The 11,603-nt window shown below is 37.8% G+C and overlaps 1 protein-coding gene across 1 annotated transcript in view; it reads right to left on the minus strand.

Annotated features, from left to right (window-relative positions):
* Nucleotides 1–95: 95 nt before the first annotated feature.
* LOC107712331 (3-hydroxymethyl-3-methylglutaryl-CoA lyase, cytoplasmic-like) overlaps nt 96–11,603 on the minus strand; it is a 19,183-nt gene continuing 7,675 nt past the window's right edge. The window contains exons 7-8 of the mRNA XM_016517555.1: nt 1,395–1,520; nt 96–421 (exon numbers count right to left, since the gene is read on the minus strand). Coding sequence (XP_016373041.1) covers nt 302–421; nt 1,395–1,520 — 246 coding nt within the window. The 3' untranslated portion in view covers nt 96–301. The remainder of the gene's footprint in view (nt 422–1,394; nt 1,521–11,603) is intronic.

Raw genomic sequence — 11,603 nt, forward strand, 5'->3', positions numbered from 1 at the left:
GGGGGGGGGGGGGGGGCCTCATGTCATGTCACATTTTCTTGGCTATCTATTTTTAGTGTTTTCTGTTTGACATAAACTACAAAAGACATTGGCTCATTTCTTGGCATAAAATGCCCATGTTTCCTGTTATTGGCACAGTATATTGTAGCTATTATTCATTTGAAAACTGCATCAGCAGTTTTTAAAATGGCAAACAAAGTAAAAGCATTTAGCAGAGGCTAAAAGTCTGAAAGCATTTTTGTGATGTTTACAGTACATTGGTTGAATGTGGTTAGACTTTTGGAACACATTGTATGTATTATCACTTAGAATGAAAAGGCCGGATGGTTTTAGTAGCTTGGCTGACCTTGGAGTTAGTCTTACGATTTAAGGCTCGGCAGATGAATTCTCCTGCTTCCATCACTTTCAACATGTCCACCCCCTGCATCACAAACACAAACAGCCACCAAGAGTTACCAGTCACAACAGACACCAGGGGGCACAATAGCAAAAGAAACTGCAAGCCTGAGGTTAGTGTTTCTGAGATGTTATCTGTGTGAGGATTAAGAAGAGGAGGCAGTTAAAGGGTGTGGATAAAAAAAATGATAAATAAAAATGTGTGAGAAACTGTAGACCATAATTACTGCAAATGTGCTGCCACCAGAATATCAGGTATATCAGGACTGGTATCCACATTTTTACCCAAATAATACCCTCCAGACACACTTTCACACACCATTGTAAATGTTGTGTATATACTAAAACAAAAAGAGACAACTTGAGACAACGGGAAAAACTGAGTAATGGAAAAACTGGGAGTGTAGTCGAAGTGTGTGTATAAACATATACAGTGGCCTCAGAAAGTATTTGGATGCAAAAGTCAAACATAAAAATGTGTTCATGTCTTTGCATTATGTAACAAAATATCTGAGTGAGTGGCATTTATTTTAAACAGATTTTGTGCAAAATATTTCATAAAGAGGTGGTTGGGATTACAATCATACAATAGACATTAAGATGTTTTCTGATAGTAGAAAAGTAATTAACGTGCTGAATTCCCATGCGAGGGGAACTGCACTCTAAAAAAAGATCTGTGAAAATAGGGCACAATATACTGTATTTATATGAAAGGGATTTTTCCGCATACATTTTTTTACAGGTGTTTTATCTGTATTTTTAATTTTGCACTGCATTGTGTTTTACAATTAACGGAAATGTCTGTAAAAGTAATGTCTAACGTCCTGGCAGAAACAGTTCTGAGAAAAGTTTGTGCAGCATTTAACCGCAGATGCCATTTGCTTTGATTTTCTGCATCGAATAACATTCAGACAGTTTTTGTGTAACTTAAGTGCCCAAAAGTGTCATTGTTTATTCTCATAAATTCTTAGTGATTCATATTGAAAACCGAGACTTACGGTTTCAATTCCAAGACCATGTAACATATATAAAACATCCTCAGTAGAAACATTGCCAGATGCTCCCTTGGCATACGGGCATCCTCCGAGGCCTGCAACCGAGGAGTCGACCACAGAAACCCCCATCTGCCAAACACAAATGAACAAGGCTGGTGAGAACCAACCTACGAGACCTAGGGGGTGTTAAACCTGAGAACAATGGTGTCCATTATCTCAAGGTATTTACATGTTACTCTTTTTCTGGGAGATATACGGAACATCTGGTACGTTATGGAGCACCTGTACCTTCTGTTGGACTGCATATTTAGTCCCATTTAACCAGGGATTATTTGAAGCTGAATATGATGCTACAGTAATTCTAGTCTGGATGTTAATCACATATTAAGGAAAACATTAGGGTAAATTAGGAGATTTATTTTAATGTAATAAATGTGTTCTTTCAAGGTTGAATGTGAGCAAGGGATAACACGAAATGGGAAATAACAATCGTAAATGACCTCTGGTGGGACAGCACTCCCTTTTCCAAATCCAGATTTCCTAATGTGAAAGATACTTGGTTTTGGCAAACAGGAGAACCGTTTGAACCCAAGGCGACATAATAATTCAGTGTTAATCACGCAGAGGCACTATGGTTTAGCCTTGAGTACAATGTCTCAGTCTTCAGTGGTCCTGAATAAATACAGCTCACACATATGAAAAAATAATCACCTGTAAATGCGTCTACTGTCTCTATGAACTTGCACAGCGGCAGTTTGGATTGCACAATGTTCAAAATCAGAGTAATTGTAGATTTTTAATCTTCCATATGAGAATTAATGATGCGTTCTGGGCCAGTCTTGCACGTCTGCGCTTTTGTTGGAGCGCTAAACCAAACACCCAGAAGTTGTTGCTTAGCAAAGAATTATAGACGTGGGCCTGTTACCGAACTCGAATGGACTTCAACAAACTCTGTCAAGCTGCTGATATGATTCCCTGAGTTTATGAAACATGAGTTACATACAGGAGCCCTCCTCGAAAGAACCAAACTCAGGACCCAAAAGTGGCCTCAGATCGCATTGGGGTTTACTGTGGCGGGGACTCCATTGCCTATTTACTGTTTCAGTGTTCTTATTCTTATTCTTATTCGAGCACAATTAGTGTTGTTACATTATATGACTAAGGTAATTGCAAACTAACAACTTTGAATACGTTGCTTAAATGATCTACTAGCACACTTTCAGACTGGCAAAACAAAAATCATGACAGAAGCCTTAAGTTCCTTTTTTATAGCCAAGACATAACAGTTGTGATATTTCTAACACACTGAATTCAGTGATATTTGCTAGATAATAGGCATATTTTTGGGTGCTATACTATGCATTATAATAAGAACAATAAGCAGCCGCGCAAGTCTTTTTTTTTCAGTAAAACAATTAATATTCAGCATAAATTGAATAGAACATCTTTAGGCCTACATATTGCTGTGTTTTCTGTATAGATTAAAAGAGAAAACGTGCATAATTGAACACACTACATTTTGATCTGATCATATTTATTTAGAGGCAAATTTAATCATGTTAATCAAGTCAAAAAAATCATAAGATAAGTACTGCGAAACAAAATCATGATAACTTGTAGCAAGCTAAAATGGCATGGTTTCTTCAGCATATGTGGTTTTAGCTCAAGTTTTATTTTGTTAACATTGTCGGTTAGGTTTAAGGTAGCATTTAGTGAACGTGGTAGGTGGTTATTTTCAAGCTCAGTAGAGCATTAAAATTTTAGTGCCACTCACCATATTAATTAAATTAATATTAATTATATTATTTAATTTGCAAACGGTTACAACAACCAACGTATTAAAAAACATTGGCACATTCATCTGTTTTGGAGAAAACTAAATGTGCTGTTAGTGCCACTCACTGGACCTTTAAAAATCCCTTTAAAAATGTCTCGAAATGTGCAAAAAGCAGCGTAATATCATTTAGCAGAAATGCCACCACAGGCACATTTTTTTTTTTTTTTGAGCCTGGGTTGGGAAATAAAGTTAACCTGAATCACTTCGTGTTTGCGTTTTAAATTAACCAAAACGTGGACCTACAGTGAACACCCAAGATGACAAACAACCTCTTTGTTAGATGCTAAATAACGTCTAGCAGCAATTTACAAAAATTCAATAAAAGTTTATAACCACCCCCCCAAATAAAAGCTATCGTATGGCTTCAGAGGATTTGGAATATAACCCACAATCATATGGATATTCTAGGACATGGCTAGGACATTCTTCAAATATTCACCCTTTGTAATCCAAATTTGAAAAAATGGGTTTGAAACAACGTGAGGGTGCGTAAATGACAGAATTTACATTTTGGACTGAATTACCACTTTAAATCTTTAGACAGCATATTCCCTGCAGGAGTTCTGACTTACTAGCTATTGGCAGGTGTGGAAAAATAAGCGAGTGATGTACAGTATATCGAAGTGTCTCTGGTCTTGTATGCCGTCTGGCTACCCCAAAGAACTTCTGAAACCTACAAATTAGAAAGCCAAGCATCTATCTGCCGGCCTCTCTCTCTCTTTCTCTCGCTTTCATTGCAGATTAAGGTTTTACAATGTTTTCCATATGTCGTCTTTACTGTCATGAGAATATTAAAGATGTTTTCCAGCTTCCCAGGCAAAGCCAGATGTCAGGAGGGGGAAATGGGGATGGAATCCAACAGAGCGGTGAAATTAACGCTCCTATCCTGCTTTTGACCTCGATATAACGGCAGTGAAAATCAATAAGAAGTTGCATTCTGAACCATGCAGACCTTTGGGGCATGACAAACTAACCAAAAAAAAAATAAAAGCTGCTTTCCTTTGCTGAACAATGCCCCCTAATTGCTAGCTTTTCTCAGCAACAAGGCCCTATTTCATAGCTGGGCTGTCTGAGTTGCTTGTAATTGTTGTTTTTGTTGGCGAGAGGAAAGGGACCCATGCCGCTTTGCACTGTACTGCAGATTTCCAGACATGGGCTTTCGACTTTTTGCGTCAGGGCAAGATATTCTGCAGGGCAGACGCTTTGTTGCGTAAACATGGAGTGGTAATTTGTTACGTCGCCAGCTCTTTCTGCATCCACCCGCTGTGAGAAGGCAGAGGGCCTGAAGCCGACCAGAGTGTACAGGGACTCGCTCCAGATTTGCTGACTCTGAACACTGTGCAAGGACATGATGTTCAGCAAACAGTGGTCAGGAACTCCAAATTGAAGCCATTCAATTAGTTTAGCTTGGCTTGAAAACCAGATGTGGTGTTAAAATCACAGATCACGTTGTGGGCCCGAGAGCCTTCGTGTTGGAGCCCTGCAAAGACCTGCCTAAGGTTGTGGTGTAGTTGCAGGCGTGGGCGGAAAGCTCATGAGCTAAAGAAGACAAGGAATTTTGGAGGACGGTAGAATTTGACATGAACAATGACCACCTCAGCTGACGCGTTCTTGCGCGCATGAATGGGAAGTCTGAAAGGCACAATGCAGAATGTCTGTTTTCTGTGAAATGGAGTTAACTTTGACATTTCCACAAGAGATTACGTTTGTGGGAAACCCAGCGTGCTGACAGCTTTCCGATTTGGGACAGAGCTTCCACGCAATAAATAAATAAAGCTGTCTCTACAAAAGCAAGACACAGCTTTTCCTTGGTAACAGATTTCTGAGTGATCTGTAGAAAGACAAAATAGAAAATAAATGACTTATTTTAAAGTAAAGATGGAAATTATATTTCATAGGGCCCTACAGCATGAATGGCCTCTATGGTTTGGGATCACGGTTTCAACGCCAAGGTAAAGAACGTACCACCTGAATATATGTGACTCATGTAAACAGCTCTATCGAGTGCATATGCTGGCATGGGAGTGGATGACAATATTTCCTTTGTATGACATGCTAGTGTGTGAGGGTAAACTTACATATATGCATACTGTAGGTGAGCCCCATTCAGTCCACTGGGATTGAACAAAATGCATATACATTTGGAAGACAAATTCAAATAACATTAAGTCTAAAATCCAATACTATGAAGCTTTCTGTATTCAGAGTATAGTCAAGTTTTTTTTGTTTTTTTTTTGTATACTGCAGGTCTTTTCAAAATGCACATTGCTTCAAAGCAGCTATACAAAAAATATTGCTGTAATAATGTAAAGTTTTCCTAAATACCTTTCATATTTGTTCATTTTGTTTTGAATCGTTCCTAGAAATGTGGTCTCTAACTGAGCAGTACATCATTGCCGTGACTTGACCTTACACTAGGGAGAGCTGACCTGCCCTCAGGCCTGTGGCTAAAGAATCAACACTTCAAATTCTAGCAAGTGACCTCTTCACCGACCTCTCGCTATGGGGTACAAGCTTTTAGGAAAGACTGACTGACTTATTTGTTTGTTTGTTTGCATTGTGAATGAGGTTTTATGATATACACATTTCCTTCCAAATTCTCATTACCAGACTTATTTTTAAATTGTTTTTCATTTATTTATTTATTATTTATTTTTTTCCATTATACGCTATGGTAATTCTCAATAGTTTCTCATTGCTGCACTTCAGTAATGTTTGCTGGATTACATAAAAAAAAAAAAAAAAAAAAAAAAAAGATTTTATTTAGCATAAAGTAATTTTAGTTCAACAAATACAACCATTTTACTTACAATATAAATAATACATTATTACATTTTTGCATTACAGTATCATTTCATAAATTCTTTCTTTTAATTGTTACTTGTGCTGTCCAGAGATCCGACATCATAGGACAACCTGGGTCTTCAATGTAGAGAGCAGATACAATTGCAGCTAATACATACTAAAGTTTTGTAATAATAATTTTATTATTATTATTATTTTAAATTATTATATTTTTATCCATAATTGGACAAATATACTACATGAAACTGCACTTGTCACAAAAACATTGTGTCACAAAAGACATATCACGTTATTCCTCATATCTTTTGTTTTGTTGTATTAATGTCAGGTATAGTCTACTTATGTGGGGAAAATCCCTTTAGGCATCATGGTACTAATGGAATTTTCTGATGGAAAATTTTTCAATGAGAATAAAGTAAGAGGACACACAAGTTGCAACAGATGTTTTTTTGTTTTTTTTAAGGAGCTGGACTAGATGTTGCATGTGTTGTATGTTTCAAGTATGTTTCTACTTCAATCATTGGCTACCAGCCAATTGGCGAGTAACACATTTTTTTTTTACATGCATTTGGCACTTGGCGAGTGTTAATTTTGGACCCTACTACTAGATGTTGTTCCCAGTATGACTGGGTGCATATAACTGGTGCATATTCCAATCTGTGGTATTATGCTTCATTTACTCCAGTCTAGATGACAACGGACTGGCTTTCACTCTTGATGTGTGTCTACAGTTCCCTTGTTGAGATATTTTTGGAGGACATCAAATAAATCATTTTAACATGGAAGAGGGCTGAAGCATCCATCTGTGATTAAATGTCACAATCTCTTTCATATTACGTTCAAAGTAGAGGGAAAGTATGTTTGCAATATGTTTGTTTCCCAGCCACAACCACAGGACCTCTGGGACGGCTTGAAGTCTGTCTGCTGACCTTCCACACTGCATAAACACAGGTCATTGCTTCATGCTCAGGTCAGCCACTTCCTGAGAGAACAGGCACCCTACCAGTTCAGATATATGTTCGTCTCCTCGAGAGTCAAAGCTGTGATGAGATTGTCAAATCTTCCACTCTGTTTTCACGCATGTTTTCGCAGCAGTGGCAGCCGTGCTAATCACTCATCAAAGTCTATTACAAAGATCCTAGTGACATTGAGCCTCATGCAAACAGTGAACAGCAATGAATTACATCATATAACGGGATGATCTAGACGGAAATGGTATTGAGCTCCCTGTTCATTTTCAGCGTAATATCAACTGTGTCTCTGATGTTTTTCATGAAATAGACAACTGAGACAATTTGTAGACATCAAAGAAGAATTTGATGTGAAATATTTTAGTCCAAAATGAAGAAGGGGAAACACTGGGGTCTTTTTCTCAGGTAAAATCTGAGAAGCAGGAGTATTAAGCACATACCTATATTAATAGATGCTTTACAAAAACACACACGTAAGACGATTATCTACATATTTTGCTTTAGTGTGCGAGAAGGATACATCAGTTTGGGATTTGCAAACATTTCTTTTGTAAATATTGGAGTCCTGGAACAAGCAGGTACAGCCCACACAGAGATCTGATCTCACCATCATCATTTCAGAGACAGAAGCAATAGAAGAACTGTGGCAACATTTCCAAGATGCTTGAAACAAGTCCAAGGCGACTGGCATATCAACCAGCGCAACGACTGAGTGCACCGTTAACATCAAATGTTAGAAAATACAATAATGACTGAACCCTAATAATTTTCTCGGATGTTATGTTCCAGCGCCTAATGATTTATTTAGATTTAGGATCACCTCTTTCCTCATAAATTACAGATTTCCCAAGGTTTGGACTTGATTTACGATAGGAATAGATATATCATGGCATGCTGTGTCAGGAAGGAACACTAGTTCTGGCTTTGACCATCAGTGAAACTGTCAGACTGGAGAGAGAACGGCACAAATCTGCCTATCCGGAGCAGTCTGGGCTCACAACACGAGAACTTCACTACAGTTCGTATCACCATTTTTCTTGAAAGCCAATACATATCCAGACCAAACATATTTGAGCTACTATCTAAGGGAGTTCATTTTTCACCCTCAATAATTCCCTGGGAAAAGCCATCACAGTTCGTATCACCATTTTTCTTGAAAGCCAATACATATCCAGACCAAACATATTTGAGCTACTATCTGAGGGAGTTCATTTTTCACCCTCAATAATTCCCTGGGAAAAGCCATACAAAGAGCCTATAATGTCTTTATCCTGAACAAAAGCCGGGGTGACTCTGAGCTGACAGGGTGAGCGGAATTCATTTCTGGCTCAGCTGGTGGCGGAGACGACTGGCGGACCCTAATGAAAAACTATGATAAAATCTTTCATTTCCACCAGGTTTTGCTAGGGGGTCAGTGGAGGATGACAAATGATGGCAGTTATTATTTTCAGAGCTCTTGGGGTGTCTGTGATATATCGGTTCAATGCTGATTCACCTTCAGGAATTTGTAGCTGTTTCTGTATCCTCTCATTGTTGTCAAAGATACTTAAATTGATGTTACGACAGTTGCTGTGGCCTACACAATTATACCCTAGCTGGTACACTGAACGGAAGTCGAAATTTCCATTAGCAACTACAAGTAATTATTTCTTGAAAAAATTACTAAAATAATAAAAAAAACACCACAAAGGTTTGGCAAATAAGGCCCTAAAGACAAGAGAAGTTTGCATATTCCTGGACAAAGATTACCCTAGTCATAGACAAAATGATCTTGTTAATGGCGGTTCTTGGGAATTCTTTCTACTCCTCGACTACCCATAATCTGTATAATAATGTATGTTTTCAAAATATTATATCATTTTGACAAACTACTTTTTTTTATGGCTCACTTGGCTATAAACCTGTGTGCTGATTAATGTGACATTAAAAACAGCAATATAGCATTTTAATATTTTACTTAAATATAAACTAAATATATACTTTAATATTTTATAATGAAACTTGTAGGCATGATGTTATTATTATTATTAATAATGTTAAAATACTTCTAGCTTATTATGCAGAGACCCTAATGCAGCAGCAATTGCTCAACAAATGGAATGAGTTAAGGGCAGAAATATCAGAAATATCAGTCTGTCTGACCAATGGCAATAATAAATAAATATGGCAATGATTAAAAAAATAAAATAAAATAAAATAAATAAGTATAAATATTTTGCATTTCTACTAGCGTTGCAGAAATTACATTTTGCCCTCAGTTTAATTGCATTTAGTGTATATTTATCTATTCTAGTCCAATGCTGTTTATCTATTCTAGTCCAATCATTAGATAATAATATATTCATAAAGATATTGCCCCTTTATTACTTAAATACATTTTTTTGTTTGGGCCTGCAATGTAGCCAATTACTTCTTCAAAAAAAAATAGTTGTTAAATACTGTCAATTTTTAATAGATGACAAACTAGAAAAGTTAAAATTTGTTATCAGATCAAAAACAAAAAAGACAGTAAGTTTGACATAAAAACAAAAAAGAGAATAACTATGAATTCTATTACCAACTCCAATTTATTTTACTACAGAAAAGCTAAAAACAGACAGAGTTAATAAAGTGTTGGTTTCGGAGTACTTCAGCTATGTGAACTTTGCTCACTGTTTTCAGTTGGTGAGGTATCTCTGCTCATGTTCCGTCTTTTGAAAACGAACCCCCTGTAATGTCACACAATTCACAGAGAAACAAAAAAAGAGAGAGAGAAACTCATGGCCATTTCTGTGGTGCACCGACCGGGTTACACTGTTACAGCTGGAAAGAGACGGATAAACAGACAGAATAAAAAGGGGTGGGAGCCGAGAATGGAATATACTAGAGCGCAGGGTTTTCCTTTCCCCGAACTCCCTCTGTTTAGTAGCGAGTGATGAAAGGATAATTTTCCCCTTGCCCTTTAAGCGCAGCGTTGTCACAGAGTTCAACGGCCCTAGCGACAGATGAGTTGGAGCCCCTGAGGGCCCCGCTCAAGTCTTCATCTCGTGAGCTTTGTCAAGGACCAAGCCACTGTCATATGAAACAGACATCTAATAGGTAAGCCTTTGTGTTCAGCCCTTCACATCTGCTGACCCGCCCAGCCCCCAAAGAGCAGCGGCGTTCTGCGAGGGAAGACAAACTGAGAAAGAGCTCACAAAGAGCCCCGGAGAGCTGATAAAGCCATGCCAGTGTTATTTCTGTATTGCAGCCGCTCTCTGTGGTTTAAGGTTCGCGAAAATTAAACCACAGGCAGGCATTGTTTCATAAAAGCGTTTAGTCGTCACATTCATATACGCCTGGAGGTTTTGTGTAAGCATATTTTGGGTGGTATCTGTTGTTGTTGTTCTGTGCTTTTTAGGTGAAAGTAAAAAAATAATAAAATAAATGAAATATTTTTATTGCTGGTACTCCAGGGGGTTGGGAGGGTGTTTCAGTAGCTTGTGTTGTCTTCCCTGGAGGCCTGAGTGTGATTGTGAGGTAATGTGGTAAGACATTGTAACCTTCTGGTTCATGTTTCTTCATTACTACTTCCAAATGCATGCCATTTGTTTTGTATTTGAGCGTTTTGGCACTGGATTTTAGATGCTTTGTCGTAATTGTTTTTTTTTTTTTAATAGCTGTGACTTAAAACTAAAACTTTATGACTGCAAGTACAGCAAGGCAGATGTAAATGTTTTACCAGCACAATGCAAGTCACATACTTATTTTATGATCCTTGCATTACTGTGGCACTAACAAACACAGGGGGCAACAGAGTTGCCTTCAAATGCCTGTGCTATGAAAGCAGATGTTTTATTAGTTAGATAGTTGTAGTGCCCTTTGAAACATTAAGATTACAATGTGTAAAATGTAAATAGCAATGTTGTAAAGTATACATGTGTACCTTGAATGCAATGCAGGGGTGTGAAGCAGAGCCAGAAGCTGTATCTGTAGCAATCTCAAAATGATTTGTATTTGAATTCAGAAAGACCGGGAGTGGGTGGGGCTTAAAGCAGAAGTTTGTCTAATTAAATGAGAAATTAGTTTTAAATATGAATATGTGCCTTTTGCAGTTTGTTTGTTTTGTTTTGTTTAAGAAGTATGGTTTGTATAACTTCTAAACTTATAAAACATTATTTAAATATCTTCTAATTAAAACAATGACTAACTATGTTAAAAAAAATAATGAATGAATGAATGAATGAATGAATGAATTCATTCATTCATTCATTAATTCCCAGTGGAACTGGAAGCTATGCCAGTTCATTTATTTACATTCAGAGTTATGTAAATAAAATCATCCACAACCACAAATAAGTGACGTGACGTGACATGTGGCCAAGTATGGTGACCCATACTAGGAATTAGTGCTCTGCATTTAACCCATCCTTAGTGCACACACACAGCAGTGAACACACACACACACACCGTGAGAACACACACCCAATACACCCGGAGCATTGGGTAGCCATTTATGCTGCGGCGCCCGGGGAGCAGTTGGGGGTTCGGTGCCTTGCTCAAGGACACCTCAGTCGTGGTATTGAAGGTGGAAGAGAGCGCTGTACATTCTCTCCCCCCACCTACAATTCCTGCCGGACC

Source organism: Sinocyclocheilus rhinocerous, unplaced genomic scaffold (assembly GCF_001515625.1).
Source record: "Sinocyclocheilus rhinocerous isolate Xijiao unplaced genomic scaffold, SAMN03320098_v1.1 scaffold358, whole genome shotgun sequence".
NCBI classification, from domain to species: Eukaryota; Metazoa; Chordata; class Actinopteri; order Cypriniformes; family Cyprinidae; genus Sinocyclocheilus; species Sinocyclocheilus rhinocerous.